At 44.5% G+C, this 24,217-nt stretch overlaps 1 protein-coding gene across 1 annotated transcript in view; it reads left to right on the top strand.

Annotated features, from left to right (window-relative positions):
* The window catches only part of LOC121454870 (ubiquitin-conjugating enzyme E2 E2), a 280,300-nt gene that overhangs the window by 233,097 nt on the left and 22,986 nt on the right, over positions 1-24,217 (top strand). The window contains exon 5 of the mRNA XM_041662242.1: positions 8,023-8,170. Coding sequence (XP_041518176.1) covers positions 8,023-8,170 — 148 coding nt within the window. The remainder of the gene's footprint in view (positions 1-8,022; positions 8,171-24,217) is intronic.

Here is a 24,217-nt window from a genome sequence, read left to right on the forward strand (position 1 = left end):
AAAAAAGTAAACACGGCCTCACACCATGTGAATCTGACACAGAAAGAACTGTCAACAATGCCATTCCTGAACTTCAGACAACAGAGCAAGTCAAAAGAAGTGTGATGTAGAATAAGATGAAAGACCACATCTGTTGATGGAAAAAGGGCCTGCTTTTCATCCCAGCCGCCCGGCTAGCTTACACCTGAAATAACCACACAGAAATGTATTCATTAAATCACTGCCTGACCCATTATCTCTAGCCTCTTACTGGCTAACTCTCACATCTTGATTTAACCCATTTCTATTAATCTGTATATCACCATGAGGTTGTGGCTTACCAGGAAAGGTTCAGCATGTCTCATTCTGGCAGCTCCAAGGCGGCTCTCCTACTCTGCCTTTATTGATTAACCAGTGAAGGCAACACATAAACAGAAGGACCTCCTATGCCACCCATCATGCGTGAGACAGAGCCCCAAAGCATATGTGTAATCCCAGCACTGGAGGGGCGCGCGCATTCTCTCTCTCTCTCTCTCTCTCTCTCTCTCTCTCTCTCTCTCTCTCTCTCTCCACACACACACACCAAAATTGTTTTAAGTTATTTGGTATGTAGGATCTGGGTATGACTCAGTGGTGAAGTACTTGTCTCTTATGCACAAGGCCATGGGTTCAGTCTCAACACCTAAGTTTTTTTTTTTCAAGGAATGGTGACTATGAAATGCAGAAGTACTCACTTATCTTAAGAGACTTTTTAAAAAATAGCAAAGAAAGGATAAAATTAGTAATGGGTTTTCTGGGGTGGGGGGATGTTCTGCCAGATGATCACAAACTCACTGGCTCAAAACAGTTTGGCTTCACTCTAGGAAATAGTCAAAGCATGATGAGCTCTATTTAAAGGCTTAATGAAAATCATTTAGTTGGCTTTTATGATTTCCAGAAGCCATCTGCATCCCTTGGCCCTTGGCCCCTTCGCCTGTCATTTAACACATCCCTGATCTTCCTGCCTCCCTGTTGTTGATTCCCTTATGAATGTATTGGGCCCATCCAGTAGACCTAGGAAAAATCACCCAGCATTAGGACTCCAAGTTGATGGGAGATGACAATATTCATGAGTCCCAGAGACTTGATTGTACACATTTGAGAGAGAAGGCCATTATTCTGTCCACTACATACATGCACCTTATGTGCCTATAAACCCTGTGAATTAACCATGTCCAAGTAAATTTATTTCCTGTGTCTTTCTAATCGGATCATGTTTCTGAAACACCTGAATTTATGGGGAATGTTTGGAAGTTACAATCTTCCCTCTCCTTCATGAGGGCTGTTGCTGTATGAGCAGTCGGGCTGTATTCTGAGGACAGCTGTAGATGCAGATGTAGGTGTCAGTTATTTGGTACACAGAACTCGGGCATTGTTAACTGAAGCTGCTATGTGGTCATTTCCTTATCATTTTTTTCTTTGTCGGGAGCATGAAGGGAAAGACACAAACACAACCTCATGAGCAAGAGCGAAGGAGCCTGCATTGGGAGGTGTATTTTCAAAAGGTGGGGGTAGGGACTTTCATAGCCTTTGAAATTCTCGCTGTTTGTTAATATTCAAAACATCCTTTCCCGTTGTGAAGGACTGACATCTAAGGCTGTGTATCCCCTTATTATGTGGATTCATCCCTGTTTCCATATATTTCTCAGGATCTGGAAGGATCATCTCAGGTCCTGGCTGTTCCGACACTCCACTAAGAAGTTTTTGCTTCAGTTGCAGGACATACTTGTTGATGTGACTTTGCCACTATTAACATTTTTAGGTTTATAAATGAAAAATAGAAACAGCAAAAATATTTATATTGAATGCTTGCTAGTTTACGGGGTTTTTTTGTTTGTTTTTGTTTTTTGTTTTGTTTTTTTTTTGTTTAAAATTATTATTATGTATACAGTGTTCTGTCTGTCTGTATGCTTGCATGACAGAAAAGGGCACCAGATCTCATTACAGATGGCTGTGGGCCACCATGTGGGTGCTGGGAATTGAACTCGGGACCTCTGGAAGAGCAGTCAGTGCTCTTAACCTCTGAGCCATCTTTCCAGCCCAGCTAGTTTACGTTTTAAGAATGCTTGGCAGTTTAAGTTTTATGACCTATCTTCTGAAATTATCTGCCAGAAAACCTAGTAAAGTTGCATGGGACAGAAAAATGTCCAGAGCATCTTCTTATCCAGGCATGGTGTTAGTGATATGTTAGTGGCCTGCAGTCCAAGCCATTGAAGATGAAGACAGAAGGATCTGCAGTTCAAGTCCAGTCTAGGCTACATAAGCAGTTTGAGGCTAGCCTGGATTACATGAGACCCTATCTCAAAAAAAAAAAAAAGTCACATACAGTCCCCATGCCTTGAATTGCATTCTTGTAATCACAGCTTCAGAAGACTGGGACAGGAGGATCGCAAGTTCAAGGCCAGCATGGCCTACTTGTGACACCACGTCTACAATATTAACAGAAACGACTCCTGCTCCCTCCAGGAGTTCCTTCTCGTTTCCTATTGTTCTTGTTCTAAATATCTAAGGAACATGAGATGTTTGGTGTCTGCCATTTCAGATTCACATCTGCTCAGCACCGAGTGGGCTCTTGCTCAGTGCCAGGCACTGGAGCTCAGTTGAAAGAAAACACTTCAATAAATAACTTAGTACAGTGAAGGGGCATGGCCAGCCTGGGACCAGGATAGGGATGTGGCACGGAATGCTGGCCAGATCCTGCATCATATTGCAGAAGTGGAACCTGCTCCAAACTCTGGGACCTGAGTCTTTCTTCCTCCTGGGACCACCATTGCATCAGTACGTGCACAAGCATCTGTTCCATCGGCATTTGTAAACACACCAGAACACCCACTGTCCAAAGCATTCTTAGGACTCTGCACCTTTGTGGCTCATTATTTTTTTAAACAAGTGTATCTCAGTTTCTGTTAGGAGCAGAGTCTGGTAACCTGTGCTTGCAAGCCCTGTACTCGGAGACTTAAGCCGTAGGATCATGAGTTCTAGACAAACCTGGTCTGCCTAGAGACCTTGTCTCTAAAAAGCAACCACCAACAAGATACCATTAGAGTCATTAGTAAAAAAGCAACAATACTCAAACATCCTTTAGGTAGAAAAGAGAGCAGAGCATAAAGGTTCCCCATATGGTACAGGAGCGCATGGTGTACAGCCTCATCAGCCAGGGATATGCAAACTGAAACCCCCATACCCAAGCAGGGTGCTCTAAAACAAGCAAAGGGAGGCACCCGATGCTGGCATCGTGTAGAAAAGCTGCATCCCAAAGCCATTGGGGTTGTAAATGGTATTGCCGGTCATCCAGCTGACCCACCAGTTACATGTGCTCTTAGATGTTTATCCCAGAGAGAGAGATGTTCCTAACAGCTTTGTTTGTGATAGCCAAAACCCAGAGTATGCCAGTGTCTCCTAAGTCTAGGTATTGGCCAGTGATGTAATCAAACATGGCCAGGCAGTAAACCCCAGCCATCAGGGCTCAGGAGCGTCCATGGAGGTGGGTGTACCAAGGAGTACCACCCCTCCTTCTACACACCCTGTGCGTCCTCTGTGATGTTTAGGACAGAGCTGGGATGTGGGTACAGACGTATTAGAGTACAAGACACCGGTGAGTGGATGCAGGGGAGGGGCTGAGGCAGATCAGCTGCAGGCCATTGGTCAGAAATTCCACAGGCCCAGACTAGAGAGTGATGTCTGAGGTAGGAGGTGGCAGCCCTCTAAAGAACTGATTCTTTAGGCTGCGGGACCTGACTGCCTTCTGAGGATAGTTGTCGAATTAGCCCAGCTGGTGTCAAATAAATGTTATTGGCAGGTAATTCCCACCCCACGTGTAATAATAAAAATATTCTGCATTGTGTATAAGAGTAGGGAAAAAAAGAGGGATTTTCTTTGCTTTTTATTGTTTTATTTTTGTCTTTGGAAAACCCAGATGTCCTTTACTTAGAAAGTGGCTTGAATTAGCACGGCCTCCATAGGCTTGTATATTTGCATTCTTAGTGCCCATTTATGAGGTTGGAAGGATTAGGAGGTGTGGCCTTGTTGGATGCAGTGTGTCTCTGGGGGTGAGCTTTGAGGTTTCAAAAGCCCGTGCCAGGCATTCTGCCTCCAAATTGGTATATAAAGCTCTTAGTCAGTGCTCCAGTGCCCTGCCTGTCTGTCATAATGATAATGGACTAACCCTCTGAAACTAAAAGCAAGCCTCCAATTAAGTGCTTTCCTTTATGAGTTGCCGTGGTCATGGTGTCTCTTCACGCAATAGAACAGTGACAGACTGACACATCCATGCCATAAAATACTGCTGAGCATCAGAGAATAAATTACTGGTATTGAGTGAAAGGAGCAGTTTGAAAGGTTTAGTAGTGCACAATTCCATGGTTGAATTTCTTTCTTCTCTCTTCTTCTTCGTTGTCGTCGTCTTCTTCTTCTTCTTTTTTTTTTTTTTTGTTTGTTTGTTTGTTTGATTTTTCGAGACAGGGTTTCTCTGTAGCTTTGGAGCCTGTCCTGAAACTAGCTCTTGTAGACCAGGCTGTCCTAAAACTCACAGAGAACCGCCCCTGAATGCTGGGATTAAAGGTGTACCACCACTGCCTGGCTGTTGAAGCATTCTTGCCACAAGAAACAGCTGTGGTAGCCAGGAGCTAAAGAACTAAGAGAAGACAGTTATGCAGGTCAAAAGTTGTACATAGTATCAACATCCCCAGGTCTTCCGGAACATGGAGGAAGATGGGGTGGAAAGAATGCAAGAGACAGAGGATGTGGGGAGGTGCTGTGAGATGCTGTCTTCTGCGTATAATGTGCAGTTGCACCCTTGAACAAGACCAGCACAGTCAACACCACAAGACAGCACTCCATCAGGCTGCTGACGTTGCACTCAGTGGGCGACAAGAGAAAAAAGACAGCGCCTGAATGTGGGTGGGAGATGTTTTGGGAAGTGTCCAGAGGAGAGCAGGAGGGGATAGGATATAGATATAGTATATGAATTATGAAATTGTCAACAAGTAAATTTTCAAAAGATAGTATTTGTGATGGGATCCTTCTGTATCCTGACAGTATACACATACATACACATAGAAATAAATGTAAACATAAAATAAAATGTAAACATAAGATAGAAAATTAAGATCCAGGAAATATGTTTCTGCAGTATATGATACTTCTGAGACATACTGCCATAATAGAAACTGGACTAAGAATGCATGTGGTCTCTGAGTGTTCTTTCTTACAGCAGAATTTACAAGTATCCCAGAATTAAAGGTGAAGTATTGGAGAAAGGGCAGGAGCGCCAAGGCTTCATGGCATAGCACCAGACTCAGTTTCCTGAACTTTGACGCTCTCATCGCTGAGTTGTTTTGAGAATTAACTCTGTGGTTAATACTTGATGGGGGTTTTCCATGTCACACATGCATGAGCCACTCTTCTTTACAATGAATTGTCAAAAACCATTCAGTCTGTTCATTTAGCACTTGGGGCTGAGCAATCTGGCTTCTCTGAGACATTGTCATGATGAGTGTTTGTATTCACTATGTTCATCTCTTTCTTCTTTCAAGCTGTTTATCCCCTCATTCAGTTTTCTAGGTCAGACACTTGGCTCATTTTTCAGTGAGTCTTTCACTTTGTAATATAAACATTTAAAATATATATTTTATGGTCATGTCTATTTGACTGTTGTTTTGGCTAGAGACAGATTTTTATATTGGCAGCTCAACCTCTGCGTTGTCATTTAGCTGAGTCTTGTGGGGTTGGGTTTGGTTTGGTTTTAATCAAAGAATTATTTGCATCTGGTCTTGATGGTGCACATGGTGCACCTTGTAATCACAGCATGTGGGAGCATGTGGACCAATAGTTTGGGGCCAGCCTGGGCTACATAGCTAGAGTCTATCTTGAAAAATAAAAACAGAAAGAAACAACAAAAGGGAATTATTTGCAGATGTGTTTTTCAATTTCCAAAGATGACTGAGAGGCAGAGGGGGCTCTTTCCTGTGTTGATTCTGATCTTTCATTATGGTTTTCATAGCCATAGGTTTGCTCTGTGCCTCAGCATGTAGCCAGTGTTTGTAGGTGTTTCATACATGATTGACATGAATATATACTCTTTAGTTGTCAAATGTAATGTTTGTAACCATTCAGTCCTTGATTTTGTTTGTGGTTTAAATTTTCAGGCTCTTGCCAGCACATGGCCTGGCTGACCTAGCAGTTACATGGTGATGCATTCCTCCTTGATTATAAATACACCATTTTCTCATTGATCTGCCAGTTTTTACTGTATAATTTTTGGCTATTTAGCTACAGCCAATTTCAAATTGATGTTTTCCTGGTGCATTCTTTCATAATACAGTGTTCCCCAGTTACATCAGCCCCCTGGTCTGTACTTACACCAGTAGTCACAAAATCATGTCAGCTCTTGGTTGGCATTTTGTGTGTGTGATGAATCTGTTTGTAGTGAGAATTCCTGCTTCGCTTTCACTATCAGGTGCCTCACCGTCTCCTCTAAGGCACACACTTCCTGTACATGAGCCACTGAGTGTCCTGATTGAGGTGCAGGCTCTGGTTTCAAACCCCCGGCCACATACAGGCCTACAAGCTCATCTGCCTTCTCCATGAAGGTTATCAGAAATCAAAGCTTTCATTTTGTTAAGGCTGCCTTCCACCCTTCAGCCCTTCCTTGTCCCCAAACCTGCCCCAGCACACACACGGCCCACTTGTCTAATGTAGGTTTGGGATTTTAGCTGTGGCCTCCAGGAATTCTCCTAGCTGATTCTGCTGTGCATTTTGAAGAAGGTTGGTTCTACTTTCCTCAAGGTCTCTGGACATTTAAGATCTATGTGGGGAGAGAGGTTGAGAGTGGTCTGGAGTGATGCTGGATTCTGATCCTACCTGAGAATGGGGTATGGCGTTCAACAACCTTTGACACATTGACTCTGCCCTCCTGGAATGTGGCTGCTTACAACTTACATCAGCTTCTGGTGTCTGAACGGATGCTGGATGCCTGTTTGTGTGCCAGGCCCTACAGCGGCCTCCCTCTCATGGGTGTTTTTCCTGTTCTTAGTGATTATAAATTCAGGGTACCAGACTAGTCTCTAGAACACCAAGATTTATTTATAAATTTGAGAACATTTACAAATTTACAGTCATAATAAGTAGCATTTAAATATTGATATTGCTTAACCAAAACTGAGCTGGACTTGTTGTCAATATTAAAGGTTTTTTAAGGTTTTTATTTTACTTTATACGTATAAGTGTTGTGTGCACATACATATATGTGTAGCATGTGTGTGCCTGGTGCCCTGGAGACCAAAAGAGAGCATGGGATCCTCTAGAACCATAGTTGCCAGCAGTTGTCAGTCACCATGCCAGTCAGTGCTGGGAACCAAGCCTGGGGCCTCTGTAGGAACAAAGGTACTCTTACCCACTGAGTCACCTAGAATATTTTTTGTTATAACTTTCCAAATTATATTTAAGTCAAGTTTAATGGTGACTCTCATAGGAAAAGACTGTACACTCAAAATATAAAATTTAATAAGGAGTAGGTTTGTAAATTGTAACAATATGGTAAGATAATTATAACAAATGCAGTTTTAACACACAGTTGTATAAGAGGCATGTGATATGCTTACATGCCCTCATCCATGTTTAACACACAGTTGTATAAGAGGCACGTGATATGCTTACATGCCCTCATCCATGTTTAAAACAGTATTAAAGGACATTTATCTTTGTTGTATTATTCCCAAGCTTTCTGGTGTTTTGGATCTTCTAAATGTAAAGCAACTAGAATCCACCAGAAGTTTTTAAAAATATTTCAGGGGTCAGAGCTCATTTCTGCTCATAAACACACCAAGTTTGAAGTCCTCAGCCACACCCAGAAGCCGTGTCCTGATTCTGCTAGGAGTGTTGTTTTCTGATGTGAAATAACTCTATTTTTAATATATTGATTATTATCATGTACCTAATTTAAAAAAAAAAAGTGACTTCTAATTACTGCATCTCCACTCACAGCGACTTTGTATTTTCTCCCAGGTCACCTTCCGAACGAGAATCTACCACTGTAATATCAACAGCCAAGGGGTGATCTGTCTGGACATCCTCAAGGACAACTGGAGCCCAGCCCTGACCATCTCGAAAGTCCTCCTGTCCATCTGCTCACTCCTCACAGACTGCAACCCTGGTGAGTGGCCCTGGAACTGGTAGCAGACTGAGAAAGAAGGGCGCAGCTGCCCTTGAGTGTGTTGTTGCTGCTGCGAGCGTTCCTGACCCCGCTGCTCATTACTGTTGATTTTAACTTTACATACTGCATAACTGTGTTCTTTTTAAATTGGTTCTTTTCATTTACCTTTTTTAAACCTATTATTTAGCAAAAAAATTAAAACAAAATATGATAAAAAAATGAAAAATAATTTTAAATGAGAAAAGTATATTTTAGAATGTATTAAATTCTTCTACCAAATAACAATAAAAATTCAAATTGACACACTTAATCTTTAATTAGATGCCTACTAGGCATGTTAATTTGAGAGATTTGGGGGATTAAAATCTATGACAGCCACAGCAGCACCACACAGATGTGACCTCCAGTGTGGTGGTAGCAGCCCTGTGTCCTGACAAGCTGTTAGCAGAAAACTGGCTGGGTCTGAATCAGGAAACAGGGCTTTCCAGGAAGCTAAGGTGGTTATGGACACGCCTTGGTAGCCCCTGCCCTTTGCACTCAGTTCTCAGCCGGTTCCTTCCTCTGCATATGATCGTGTGCCTTTGACAGCTTTCGTTTAGCTACAGGGCAAACCAACTACAGATTGTGTTCATATATGGGATTACTCTGCAAAATTCAGAAATCGCAGAGTAGTCTTTGTTCATGTTCTCCATGGAACTTGCTTTTTTCAGTATTTTATTAATTGCCATAAAATCCCAGCTCCTGTGTAAGGCCACTGTGAAATGTTTCTAGTTAGCTCACCAGGTAGATAGTAAACTCCTGTCAGATGAAACCAAGAGAGTTGATTGTTCCTGCAGGCCCACCCCTGGCAGAGCCCGATTCTGTCTGTCTCATGAGTGACTTTACTGAGAGGTGATGCTGCGAGGAGACTTTCTTTGCTGTTGCTTTTGTTTTGACGATTTGTGACCTGTTACCCTGTGAGCCCCTGCATTCAGAACAGGTTCCCTGAACTCATCCGCCTTTCTCTAAAGAGACAGCTGTCAGTAAGTCAGGAGGTGGGCGGGAGGGGTTGGAATTTTAGTTATTGGTTGGATTTTGTTTGTTTATTTCTTTGGTTGATATTGCTGTCTCTCAAAAAATTACAGACCCGTCGTCTATAAAGGTAAAACTCACCCCTGAGCAAAGCAAAAGCTCAGGGGTGCTGGCCTGAGCCGGGGGTGCTGGCCTGAGCCAAGGATGCTGGCACACATCTGAAATCCCCGCACTCACTTGGGAGGCTGGAACAGAAGGACTGAGGTCCAGGGCAGCCTGAGTGACATAGTGAGGCCCTGCCTGACGAGTCTCATCCCCACAAAAGAAGTCACATTTTTTTAAACACTGATGTTTAGTAGGAATATCAGGCCAGAAAATAATAATGACCCTTAGAAGATGACATCTTTTGTGATAAGAGACTAGAAAAGGGGCCAAAGAGCACTGACAGCTCTTCCAAAGGACCCCAGTTCGGTTCCCAGCACTCATGTGGCAGTTCACAACCATCTGTAACTCCTGTGGCAGGAGATCCAACACCTCTTTCTGACCTCCTCAGGCACCTGGCACATAGGTGCTGCACAGACATACCTGCAAGGAAACCCCCATACACATAAAAAAATTTAAAAAGATACTAGAAGCGTTTATGGTATATGCTAATCATCACTTTCTGATGTGTATATGAAGATCTCCTGAGTGACACCTCACTGTTATGAATATTGGCATTCCGAAGACAAAGCAAACTGTGTTATGTCCTGCTAGGGTGGTGCTCCATGTCCTGCTAGGGTGGTGCTCCATGCCCTCCTTAAGCTACTCCTCTTAGAAAGCAGAAGCCGGTTTTAAGCCGGCTCCTGAGCCAGCTCACATGGGGACCTGAGTGTGATCCCCAGAACCCACATGGTGGAGAGAGGGAAGTGACTCCCACAAATTGTCCTCTGGTATGGTTTACTGCTGTTCAGCGAGCAGGATTCATGGATGTCCCAACAAGAGGGTAGCACTAAGAAAGAGAATCGCCGCTCTCTGTGGAATTCTGTGACTTTCAAATCTGTGTTCTCAAGTGATTGTTCTACACTTACAAATTTTAAATTCTGAGCCCTGTGTTCTGAGCACACGCCTGTAATCCCAGCCCTGGGCATGCTGGGGGGAGATTGTGAGTCCAAGACAGCCTGAGCCACATAGTGAGGCCTTTTCTCACATTTTGAGATTTGTTTGTTTGTTTGTTTGGTTGGTTGGTTGGTTGGTTGGTTGAATACCAGTCCTGTGCATATGCACAGCATTATTTAGACTCAGCAGGTTATTTTTGAAAAGGATATGAAGTTGGGAAGGGGTATAGAAGGGGACCGTGAAGGGGTAAGAACATACTTGTCTATATTATACACAGTATGAAATTCTCAAAGAATAAATGAAATTATTATCATTTTAAGTGGTAATTTTATAAGAACCCTGTTTCTTTACGTATTATTTTAAGTGAGCTTATGTTGAGGTATTCATACCTATAAACAATGAGAGTTTGCCACATACTTAATCAGGCACACCGGGAGCAAAGCAAGGAGAGAAAGGTTCCCTGGAGTCAGGAACTAGGGATACCCCCCTGTTTATCTGAAAAGCGAGTGGCACCGGTGATCTGAACCTCAGTTTGCCTTTCTCATCTGCTGCTGTTGCTGCTGCAGTTTTGGAGATAACATCTCTCCACACAGCCCAGGCTTCGGGGGACTGCAGGTGTGCGCTACCAGGCCCCACACAGTGCTATGACTCACTGCAGCATGAGGGTTTATTTCCTTAGGCATATTTCTGGTGTGATATCATTTTTTAAATTCCAAAGCCCTCCTAACTCTTATGAAGGAACTGGAAATTTAACAAAAAGCATTTGATGTCGGAAAACTTCTGTTTTAGTCATACTAATGAGATCATGAGTGTGAGGTTTTATAGGACCTAAGCTGTAGACTAAAATGTTTGCAAATACAATTTTGGTAACTAGAATTTACTTCTGGATAGTCTAGAAAGGTTGGAGGTGGGATTAAGGCTATCAGAAACCAAGATCCACCATTGTAATAATTAATTCGGAATGAGAAATATGTGAAAGTTCTTAATATTTTTCTTTCTACTTTGGTTATGTTTGAAATTTTCCAAAATAAAGATTTTTTATTACTATAATTTGTAAACTGTGAAAGCTGGCTGTTGTCCACCTCGTGGATCATCTGGGTTCTAGCACTGGCCCTCGGTGCCTCCTTCCACATCATCTGCCCTCTTAAGCCCCCTTGAAGTGTTATCTGTCTGCCTACAGTGGGCCGAACAGCTCAGGCCAGGGCAAAGCACACCACAGACATCACCTATCATCTTTCCATTAAATATTGAATACCAGGGGGTTGGAGAGATAGCTCTGCAGTTAGGAGCACTTGCTGTTCTTGTAGAGGGATCTGGGTTGTGTTGCCAGCACTCACATGGCCACATATAACCTTTTGTAACTCCAGTTCTGGGGCTACATGCCTGTCTTTGATCTCATACATGGTGTATGTGCATACATGTGAACAAACACTTATACCCATGAAACAAAAATGAATCTAAAAATAAAATAAAATTTGAGTGTCAGTTGCCCCAGTCTTAAATTTATCCAGGTCTTTATTAGAATAACTCATTAGCACACCCTCAATTAGGCTGGGGGCCCTGAAGTGGCAGTGTCAGGGTCACTGGTAAAAGCTACATTTTCTCAAATGCACTGAGCAAATGAAAACAGTCACTTGCTCCCAGAGCTCTTCTCCTGTGATCTTTGAATGCCAGAAGCTCGCTGATTCGGGTCACTGAGGACCATGCTCCAGCCCAGCAATGCTCTTTCTTACCTGTGGCCACCTCCAAGGCCTTAGCTCGTCTTTGCCTGGCTCCGAGTGCATAATGAAGGTTATTACGAAGCATTGAGATTTTATGCTTGATAATGGCTTCTGGTGGCTTAGAGCCTGTAACACAGGATTAAGTATTTCAATTGGCCGAGATCTGTGTGGACTGTGAGCTGCTGGAGGGACTGAAGGTACCTGGGCTCTTTAGCAGAATCTCCCATTTTCCAGTTCCAGGGCTGTGCTATCTCATGCCCCATCCTGCCTCACATAAGAACCGGACAAGAACAGTTCTGTTAACCGAATGAAATCCTGTGAAAATACAAGCAACCAGTTATTAAAGTGGGCTTTCCTAGCAGGCATGCAAAATATCTTGGCCTTTCCTAGAAGCCATTGCAGCTGGTCCTGCAGGTACAACTTTCTTCTGCAGACTACAACCTTGGTTAAAATAAGAAACAAGCGGCCTAAGGAGATGGCTTAGCTGGTATAAAAAAAAAAAAATCTTGCCCACACCTGAGTTTGGATCCTAAGAACCCATATTTAAAAGCCTGGGGTGGAGGCTTTTAAACTCTTTAAACTCCCTAAAACTCTTGCTGGAGGAGGGTGGTATGGAAACAGGCAGATCCCCGAGGCTCCTTGGCCAGCTAGCCTAGCTGAGTCGATGAGCTTCAGAATCCCTGGGACGCTGTCTCAAAATAATCGAGGCCATCAAGGAAAGCTAAGCCCCTGCACAGCCGAGCACACGCATGCGTGCACATGAACAATACAACATGCCCACACCAAAAGCATTAGTGAGAGCCGAGAAGTGCCCAGCACAGCATGTGGCTAGCTGCCTTGGCACCACTGGCCTGTGAAGAACTGGTTTCTTCTGGATTGCCACGGGCTGAATTCAAGTCCTGCTCTGTGTGATCACATATGGAGCAGACGAATGTAAGATTACCAAGGGAAGGGCTGGGGTCTAATGAGTCCGAATGTGATGTTACCAACTCTGAGCAGGGTTTACGTTTGAGTTTTTTATATTTTTATAATTATAAAAATCTTAAGGATGGGGGTCAGAGTATGGTCTTTCACAGCTGGATTCACTCTCCAGCTCAGTTTCTCATCTGGTGGAAACGATGAAATGTCAGGTTCACTGTTAGTGTGCAGCCTCAGTGGCTTTCTCTCTCTCTCTCTCTCTCTCTCTCTCTCTCCCTCCCTCCCTCCCTCCCTCCCTCCCTCCCTCCCTCTCTCTCTCTTTCTCTCTCTCTCTCTCTCTCCATGATTAGAAGACCATGGGGCCCAGTGTTGATTATAACAGGACTTGCAGTTTTGACACACTTTACATAATAGATGTGTTCCCGGGAAAATTATAAATTAAACTATATTAGCTCATCATGATAACACTAATCTTAGTACTTGGGCAGCAGAGGCAGGAGGCACTGGAGTTCACAGTTGTCCTGAGCTGTATAGCAAGTTCAAAACCAACCTAGGCAACCCAGGGACCTTCGGTCAAAGCACCATCAATAAATAAATAGTAGTAGATGCATTTGAAAACCTTTTTGACTGAGAGTGTCCTACAGAAAAACTTCTTGTCAAATTAACACTTTAAAAATTGAGTTTTTCTCATTTTGAAAATACAGTGAACCGTTTGCACTTGAGTGAGCTCTGCATTTCCTCCGAACGTGTTGCCTTCAAATAAATTGTGTTGGTTTTGGTGCTCAGGTGTCTAGGCCAGCCAGCAGAGTCCTGTCTGGCTGTGCACTGGGCAGGTTCAGGGCACCCCTTTATCAGGAATGTTCAGTCTGCTACACCACCCTCATTCTGTTCAGAGCATTGCTGCCATCTGGGGCTTCCGCCTTGTGTGGCACTGAGGCCAGCTGCTTTCCTGTCCACACTGGCTCCTTTGAAGGACACACATCGGGTACAGTCTAAGGCAGATGCAACTGGTCTCACAGCTCATCTGGCTTTGGGGTCAGCAGTGTCTTTCATAGAAGAAGTCTATGGCTGAAGACATAGCTCCGCAGTCGAGAATATTTGCTCCTCTCACAGAGGCCCATGTTCAGCTTCCAGCGCCAACATGGTAGCTCACAACCATCCTAACTCCAGTTCCAGGGGATCCAAAAGCACACGTGCTGAACATACGTGCATTCAGACAAAACATTCATCCACATAAAGTAAAATAAATAAATATGAGAAATGTAAAGAGAAGATAGATTCTAGAAGCAAACGCTCAGCCGACAGTGTGTGAAGAACGTAAGTGGGGAGTCGCCACCCTGTCCCCTCCAGAGGGCACACTTGCCTGAGGAGGCATGCATGCTGTGACTCGGGCTATCCGCACAACTGAAGGGGTCACATCAGCATCACTCAAAAGGCTTCTGTGGCTGCTTGAATACGCCCGTCAGTCATGTTGTGGGCCGTGCAGACCGTGATTAACCGTGTGTGCGCTCAGTGAGTGAATAGCCTGTCTCTAACTTGATAAAAGTTTTTGTGTGCAAAATATTTGGAGGAAAGTTTTATTTTGTTATTTAAAATGATTTAAAGTATCAATATTGTAACTGGACACACACACACACAAAAAAAAAAAAACCCACTCCTTTACATTAGGAGTAGCATTTGGGGAGCTCAGGCCTCAGGTAGATTCAGGGTGTTCATGTGCTTTGAGTCTGGGAACGTTTTGTTTTTTATTAAGATGGTCCCTCTTATTAACATTTCTAAGCATCTAGAGAGGTGACATGTGTGTTTGCAGAGGACTCGTGTTCCGTTCCCAGTGCCCCCATAGCAGCTCACAGCTGGCTGCGACTCCAGGATCCCATGCCTCTTCCAGCCTCTGAAGATGCACAATGTCAGGACACACCCAAGCAAGGAAATAAAAGTAAATAAGTCTTAAAAGTCTTTCTTCAGTGAAGCATCATTTGAAGGTCAGTATTTGCTTTGGGAACTCAGGTTTAGCTGGATTCAGCAGTCTGACTAGCACTGGGTGGTCTTTGTGTGAAGACAGGCCGCAGCTTCTAACCCTGGCTTTGGCCTGTTTGGCTGTTCTCACTGCAAACTTTCCTGGCCCCTCTCAGTAAAAATCTCGTCACAGATTAGCTGTTGCTAAACAATTTTTATTGCTCTCCAATTTTGTCAGTTTGGACGTTGTTTGCATTAAAAACTTTTATAACTGAACTTAGTATGAAAATCTCTGTTTACTTTTTATCGACAATGTCCTGAGTTTTCCTCCTCACAGATCACCACTTATGTGCCATTAGCTTCTCTCATTATTTTATTCTTTTAGGAATGGAACTTCATGCCTCCACCCTGCTGGCAACAGTGACTTGATTTTGATGTTGGGTGGCCTAGATCCCCGAATGCTGATATATGTGTGTATATATATGTATGTATGTATAATCTCCACGCAAATTGAGGTCTTCTCTAGTAGAACCAGCCTCTCCCACTGTTCAGTGTTATGCTATGTTAGTATCTTAGATGTTTCCTTTCCCCACTTACCTAAATCTTGTGTGTCTGAAGTTCATTAGGGAATTGGGCAAAGGTGTCAGAACTATGCATTTGTCCACTGTCAGTGGGAGACACTGAAGACGTAAATGGAACAGTAAGAAGATCTGCAGTGAAGCTTGGCTGCAACCCCTGAACTTGGGGCTTTGGTGCGGGTGGGGGTCTAAAGCAGGAGGATTGCCAGTTTGCAGCCAGCATAAGCTACATAATGAACCTGTTGGGGGAGGGGGGATGAAAAGATTGCCAGGAAGTGATGATGCACGCTTTTAATCCCAGCACTCGGGAGGCAGAGGCAGGTGGATCTCTGTGAGTTCGAGGACAGCCTGGTCCACAAAGCAAGTTTCAGGACAGCCAGAGCTATTACACAGAGAAACCCTGACCCCTCCCCCCCCCAAAAAAAACTGAAAAACAGACACAACCCCTCAATATAAATAAGCAAAGGCCATTCGCTCACTCCAGTCTGTCTGCTCAGAGGTGCCCGTGAGGGCGCCTCACGCAGACTGGCCCCTGCCTTGATGTCTGAGGACTCAAGGGCATTTGCTGTGGACTTTTTTTTTTATTGAGAAAAGGAAAAAAAAAAGTTTCCCCCTCCTCCCAGCCTCCCATTTCCCTCCCCCTCCTCCCACCCTTCTCCCCCTCCTCCCACTTCTCTTCCCCTCCCTCTCCAGTCCAAAGAGCAGTCAGGGTTCCCTGCCCTGTGGAAAGTCCAAGGTCCTCAATGGATGTGTTCTTCACTGTTCTTTAGGGGAAAGTAACTAAAGATGGTGACTTAAGACTTTGGATGGTTAACTCTTCCCATTCTAAGGTTAAAAGAACATTTTTTAATGATGAGAAAGAATTGTGTATTTTGTCAGATAGCTTTTCCTTTATTGATATATTTATGTTGGCATGCCGTTTTTGTTTTCTTACTGTTTGCTGTTTTACTCTGACCATCAGATAACACGGGCCTGTTTAGAAACATTTTATATATCCTGGTATATAATAACTGCTTCTTTCCTGTAGCTTTATCTATGCTTTTTTAAATAACGTCTATATGTGCTGTAGTTATCTTGTTGAGCAATTGTGTTTCACTAAGTTATTTGACTCTTGTACAGCAAAGTGAAGTGTGTAAACAGAGACTGAAGATTTGGCTTGTGGTGGGGTCGAGAGCCTAGGTCATGACCGCTGTGTCCTTAGCGTTTGAGTCTGTTTACAGCTGGAAGTGTCCAGCTGTTCTGCATTACAAGGCCTTGCCCTCTGCGAGGCTCACACTTTGAGAAGTCGGCTTTTGTATACTTGGTATTTCACACACACACACCTTTTTTTAAGCCCATATTTGAAGGAACTTTACAGACTTGACTCTGGAAGGTACACTTGGCCACTCTCAGCTGCATATGGCCCCATGACTATGGTTTGGCCTTGCCGACAATGTCTCTCCAGAGTGGCACAGCTGTCAGGCTATGAGCTGCAGCTTTGTCCCAATGAAACTTACTGTTTTTCCTGTGTCCACATTCTAGCTGTGCAGCAGACTCTTGGTGGCCACATAAATAGAAAGGTTTTACGTGCTGTGCACAAGCTAGATTTGCCATGTTCCACAGCATAAAATGCCTAGAAGCAAGACTGGTGCGGCTCAGTGGTGGAGTCAGTGCCTAACCAGGTACTCAGACCTGGGATTAACTACCAGCACAGTACGCGTAGAAAGTAAAAATAAAACCCTGGGCTCAGTGGCACACACCTACAGGTAGAAGCAAGAGGATCAGGAGTTCAAGGCCAGTTTGGGCTATAGAAAGCTGTGTCTCCAAAGAAAAGAAAAACAATAATATACAATGAATTAAAATGCTATCATTAAGTACCTGACTGCAGTCTGTGTGGTTGTCCTATTTCCATACCACCTGACACTTGAGAAACTAAATGCTCTTTTTCTTGTTAATTTATTTTGTAGTTTAATTTTGACTCCTCTGAGTCCATGTCCTGTGGCCTCTTGTTAGTGGGAAATGGTATCACTCAGGGGGACTGGCTCTCAGCAACGTCTGTGCATGGCTGATACTAAATTGCAGCAGTTTTCACTTCATGTCGGTTTAAAGTCTGGGAAGAATGTAAACCATTCTACAAGATGTGGACTCGTGCGCTGTGCTTATAAAGATCCCCAAGCCAAGAGCCATGGCCTTGAGCCTCTCTTGTTAAACTGCGGGGCCTCTTCTTGGTAAAGTACAGTCCCTATGTGCCCGCCACATCTCCACCTCCCTCCACCTCTCAGGGCGTCCTGCCATCTCGGGCCATCAGGGAGGACACAGATGTCCTAGGTCAGTGCCCCCTGGCTGTACCCCAACCCCAGGTGGACTCTTGGTGCCTGAAGGATTTATTACTGCATGAACTCTTCAGTTTCATTCCTGGTGTCTGATGTCCTCAGGGCACAGGTATGAGAACGAAGGGAAGATGATACTCTGTCAGCCTTCAGGGCTGCAGCCATAGCAGCGTGACTAGCCAGTGCTCACATTCTCACTTGGACTGTCCAGGACTGCTGTCCTTCTCCTTCCCTTCCAGATCCTTGGTAGAAAAGGCAGTTCAGAGGAGAGTGAACCATGTCCTAGGCCTCAGGAAAGGTCTGATGGCAGATAGAGCCTGCTGTGTCCCCTCTGCTCCTTTGTGTCCCACACCAGAAGTCTCTGGAGCTCTCCACTCCCTTCATCAGTAGCTCTGACTGTCTAGGGGTCTATAACATGAACTCTACCTCCACCCAAATCAAGTGGTCTCCACCTTGAGCCCGATGTGCACCTGTCTCCAGATAGGAATCCCTGAGCTGCAGCCTCTAACTGAGCAGGTAACAGTAGTGCCTCTTGCAGGCGGGATTCCAAAAGTTTACAGTGCCCTGCCCTTCCACCTCCTCTCTACCCTGCCTCCCCCACCTCTGCCCTCCTGCCTCCTGGTGCCTTGTGACTTCTCACTCATACCTGCTGCCCGCTTTACTTTTAATTTCATTTATCTTTTCATGCACCTATGCGTGCATGCATGCGTTTGTGCATATGTATACATTCATGTGACATGCCTGTGCATGCAGAGGTTGACACTGGATGTTTTTTGCTCTCCATCATATGTATCATGTATATGGCTGTTTTGCCTGCATGTATGTCTATGTATATTACATGTATGCCTGGTGCCCTTGGAGGTCAGAAAACGTGTCAGATCCCCTGGAACAGGAGTTCTAAAGGGTTGTGAACTGACTTGTGGTACTGGAAATTGAACCCTCTTCCTCTGGAAGAGCAGCCAGTGCTCCTAACTGCTGAGCCGTCTGTCTAGCTTTTTAGCCTACTTTTTTGGCACAGACTCTCTCACTGCATCTGGCTGGTCAGCGAGCTCTGGAATCCACCCGCGTCCTGCCCCCACCACCCCAGCAATGGGATTCTAGGCACCTAGTGTGGCCTCTAGCTTTCGTGTGGGTGGAGGGGTCAGAACCCGGTCCTGAGGCTCGCACAGCAAACACTTTCCCACCCAGCCGTCTCTCCAGCCCGTTAGTCTGTTCGAGCACTGCTTTAGTCGCTGTGAGACAGCTGTACGATGACGGTGCCTAGTAGGAAGCCATGTTGTGGACTTGAATGACAGGGCCATGACTTAAAATGTGCACATTCTCCACACAGAGGTGGACACTGGACAACCTGTTATCCATTCTCATCTGAATGGTTTTTGTTTTTATTAGTAACTGTGATATAGAAAGAATATTTTTACATGTTTTATGTCAGTAACTTTGCAGGGAAGGAAAACACCATTCGGGGAAGGGCTCAAAGCTTTGGTACATGCCCAGATGTTTGCAAGAGCTTGAGCCCTTGAAGCCACTCACAGATTCTATCTATGCTCTCTGTGTAAGGAATAGCCTCCGTACAAGGCACCTTGTTCATGCTTAAGCTCAGACAGTTTGTTGTTGAATGAATAGTTACCAAATTGATTCCTGCCAGGGCCAGGGGAATAGATTTAAAAAAAAAGAAGAAGAAGAAGAAGAAGAAGAAGAAGAAGAAGAAGAAGAAGAAGAAGAAGAAGAAGAAGAAGAAGAAAGAAAAGAAAAGACCAGCCAGGCATAGTGGTGCATGACTTTTATCTCAGCAGTTAGAAGGCAGAGGCAGGTAGATCTGATCTTTGTGAATTTGGGGCCAGCCTGGACTACATCTCAAGTTCCGGGGCAGTCAGGGACTGTACACAGAGAAACCTGTCTTAAAAAAAATTTATGCAGAAATCCATTTCCATTTTCACCCCCACCTAATGCATTCCTGTGACTGCCTGTCCTTGGGGAGCTCTGCCTGCTTTGCTTGCATTTCTGTAGAGCATCATAGCCCTTCCAGGTGGGGCTGGCATCAAGCTGTGTCAAGGGACTAACAAGGTGGAGACACAGGAGAGCAGTGGCTGTGTTCCTGTAAATCAGCTTCCTCTAGGATCAAACATGCAGCCCTGAAGGTGAGCATCTACACTGTACCCCACCTCCCCAGCAAAGATGCTGATCTCAGACCCCAATTCAGAGGACCTGCAGATCTCTGGGGACAGAGCAGGGCTGCTCTGTAGGGACTCTCAGAAGCAGGTTTGAGAAGAGTCATCCAAGAGTGAACAGATCTTACCTGCACCCCCTCCTGTGCCCCAAGAGTACAGTCTAATGGACTTAAATTGGCTTACAGGGTGAGGTGGGGTTATGTAGTTATGAAAGCCTTTTAAACTTTTTTTTTCATTCATTCTTTGTGTCTTTTACAACATGCATCTTGATAACATTCATTTCCCAATCTCTTTAAAATCATCCCTCAGGACCTTTTTATACAAAAGCCTGGAATGACCTATAAATGCCCTTGGAGTTTACTCCTGGGGCCTTGTGTAGAATCCTTAACCCCTGTTGACAGCTGGTGACTGCAGAGTGCCATTGTCTTTTCCAAGATGCCTCTGGCCATTGAGTGCTTGCTCTTGGCATCAGAACGGTACACTGTGATCTGGCTGTGAAAGCATGGGGAAGCAGTCTATCAAGTGAGTCTCTGTCCAGCCTATCTTTTAATATCTACTTACACACTTACTCCTCATAAACACCATTCCTGCAGGTTCCCAAATGTGAAATTGCAAACTTTTCTGTGCACCATTATTCATCCAAAATTGCCCCTCACAGTCACTGCTTCTGATGAACTCGCAGCATCCCTTGGGCTCTCCGTTTAGTAGATAATATTTTCAGTGACAGAAGCTGGAGGCAGCTTAGCTCAGAAGCTCTGGAGACACTCCCTCAGCTGCCCTCAGGAAAGCTCGCCTGCAGCCAGTGGGCAACACCTGAGTTGTGTCAAGGGAAAAATAGGAGTCTTCTGTTCAGGTTAGAGCTTCTATTGTGTGAAGAGAAACCGTGACCACAGCAACTCTTATAAAGGAAGCCATTTAATTGGGGCTGGCTTACAGTTCAGAGGTTCAGTCCATTATAATCATGGTAGGACATGGCTACGGACAGACATGGTGCTGGAGAGGTAGCTGAGAATTCTACATCTTACATGCAACAGGAAGTGAACTATCTCACTGGGCATGACTTGAGCATATATGAGACCTCAAAGCCCACTTCCACAGTGACACACTTCTTACAAAACCACACATACTCCAAGAAGGCCACACCTCCAAATAGTGCCACTCCCTTTTGGGGCCATTCTCTTTCAGACCACAACTTCTCACGTTTTTTGAAATAAGAGCTAGCTCTGTAACCCAGGCTGGCTTGAAACTTACTATAAAGCCCAGTCTATCCTCAAACTCAGCATTGGTCATCCTGCCTCAGCATGTCAAGTGCTGGAATTATCCGTGTGATGAGCCAGGTACTTACCTGTTACTATGAAACTCCACCCCACCCTGTAGTAGCCAATTTAAATTCATTAGACTGTACTCTTGGGGCACTGTAAGTGTGTGTTCACACAGGAGGGGGTGCAGATAAGATCTGTTCACTCTGGGATGACTCTTCTCAAGCCTGCTTCTGAGAGTCCTCACAGAGGAGCCCTGCTCTGTCCCCAGAGATCTGCAGGTCCTCTGAATTGGGGTCTGAGATCAGCATCTTTGCTGGGGAGGTGGGGTACAGTGTAGATGCTCACCTTCAGGTTTGCATGCTTGCCATGAGGACCCAAGTTTGATCCCTAGAACCCATGCTGAGAAGCAAGGAATGATGGCATGCACTTGTAATCCCAACTCTGGGAAACCAGAGACAGGAGGATCCCTGGGGCTCTCTCGCCAGACAGCCTATGCTACTCAGCAAGGTCCAGCTCAGCCAGAAACCTGTCTCAGAAAAAAATATATGGCAACAAGGATGTCATCCGAGGTTGTTCTCTGGCCTCTTCACACACACACACTCACACATACACACGCACACAGGAAGAGGAAGCCTACACCTTATTTAAATAAAGGTTTTAAAATTAATAAATGACTTGGCATGTCTCCTGTTACCAAAGCCCAGAGTGTTCTGCATTTTCTTCCTCGAGTGTGATAAAGGTACAGATTATACTCTGGGGAAAGCAGAATGCTTACCAAGGATCTGTGGGCGTGTGAAAGAGCAGTTTCCTGTTGTAGTCTCTGTGTTCGTTTTGGTCCCTGTTTCAGCACATGGCAGCCATAGCATGAAGGCCCATGTCTTGTTCACTGATATGTAAACTATCATGTGTGTGAATAAACTGTAGTGATTGTGTATTAGCCACCTAAAATTTGCCCTTTGTTTTTGAGGGATTGGGTTTGGTTTTCCTAAAGGCCTCTTTTCCATTTGTGTTTATTTTTCTAACCATTAACAGTAGTTCTCTGGATTTAGACATAAAGAAGCTTTCGCATAAACTATGACTGTGAAATAAATAAATTCAGTACAAGATATAAAAACAAGAAATAAAAGTCTGAATGTTCTTATATACAAACAACTGACCGAACTGAAGAAGAAAGAAAACAGTTTGATTTATAATAGCATCCAAAAAGTCCTTATGAAGGCAGGAGAGATGGCTCGGTGGTCAGGAGGCAGGAGAGATGGCTTGGTGGTCAGGAGGCTGGAGAGATGGCTCAGGAGGCAGGACAGATGGCTTGATGGTCAGGAGGCAGGAAAGATGGCTCGGTGGTTAAGAGACTGGAGAGATGGCTCAGTGGTTAGGAGGCTGGAGAGATGGCTCAGTGGTTAAGAGCACTGGATGCTGTTGGAGAGGACCTGAGTTCAGTTCCCCCATGGCGCTCAAAACTGTCTCTAACTCCAGGTCCGGAGGATCTAGTGTCCTCGTCCAGGCTTCATGGGCACCAGCCACACATGTGGTACACAACACAGAAATGACAGTGCTCATGCATACACATAAAATTAAAAATAAGCAAATATTTTAAAATAAACACTTAGGAATAATTTAACCAAGGAGGTCAACAGCCTGACGCTGAAGTGTACTCCCTAGAGAAGTTCAAAGGGCATTTCATGGTTATGGCTCAGAAGAATTCGTGTTCAGATGTCTACATAGCCAAAACAGTGCCCTGGAACCTCAGTCTCTCAGGTCCACTAATGTCCGGGGATTTTAGGAGACTTGGGCCATTCAGAGTCTACAAAATGAAAAGCTCTAAGAAACAGCTTGTTGCAAATACATAAAATACATACATAATAGCCTCCTGTGTATTTCTGAAAGACATATAAATCTATTAAAAGTTATTATATGTGCACAAGCACCAATTGTTCTGATCAAGACCAGCTTAGGGAAGGAAGGGTTTATTATACTTCCTGGTCATAGTCCACCGTCGAGGGACATCAGGACAAGAAGTCAAGCAAGAATTGAAGCATAAACCATGGAAAAATGCTGCTTACTATCTCGCTGCCTCTGGTTCTTGTCAGCAGTCTTTCTTATACAACCCAGGAACTTCTGCATAGGGGTTGTACCACCTAAAGTGGGTTAGGCCTTCCTAAATCAATTAAAAATTGAGACTATGTCCCCATATACATGCCCAAAGACCAGTCTGTTCAACACAATTGACCCTTTAAGACTCTCTCAGATAACTCTGAACTATGGGGAGTTGACAGTTAAAACTAAGAGACTTCATCCTCCTCAGCTTGGCATACAAACACACTACCTTCAGCCATAACCTTTCCTTTCTTATGTGTCCCTAAGATCTCACATTAAATTATTATAAAAAACACAGGACAGCTTTAAAATCCCACAGACTTTAAATTTTAGAAGTTCAGTTTCCCTTTAAAATAACAAAAGTCTCTCAACTGGGGCTTGTGCAAAATCAAAAATAAGTTAAATACTCTCTTACTCAAAAAAGGGGGGGGGGTTAGAACAGAGCAGAAATGCAAAGCCAGCGTCCAGTGGTGTAAACCAAGTCTGTAGCTCGTTGTTTAGAACCTGAGATTTGTGGCATAATCCTCTAGACTCCAAAGGGCGCACAGTCCCACCTCTCCAGGTCTGCAGTCTGCAGCTCACACAGCTTGTCTCAGGCTCACACCAGCTCTACTTCTCATATGCCCAACCCTTGGCAGACATCCCACAATCCTCGTGTCTCCAGCATCCTGGGATTTCCTTTGTAACCGAGGCTGCCCCTGTACAAGTAACCTTTCTGGGTCTGTCTTCAAGGACTCTGATTCTGCCACATGGTGGCAAGCCTCAGCTTCTCTCGTGACTCCTTCAATCCTGCCGTCGTCACTGCAGCTGAGGCTCCACCTTCTCCAGTGGTCCATTAACGCCTTAGCTCCTCTCTGCAGTGGCTCGTACCCTGACTCAGAGCCATACCAAAAGTGCTCCCCATAACCTCTTCATGGCTTAAAACCAGT

The sequence above is a fragment of the Microtus oregoni genome, unplaced genomic scaffold (assembly GCF_018167655.1).
Source record: "Microtus oregoni isolate MIOR12 unplaced genomic scaffold, Mior012 000013F_ref0000133, whole genome shotgun sequence".
Lineage (NCBI taxonomy): Eukaryota > Metazoa > Chordata > Mammalia > Rodentia > Cricetidae > Microtus > Microtus oregoni.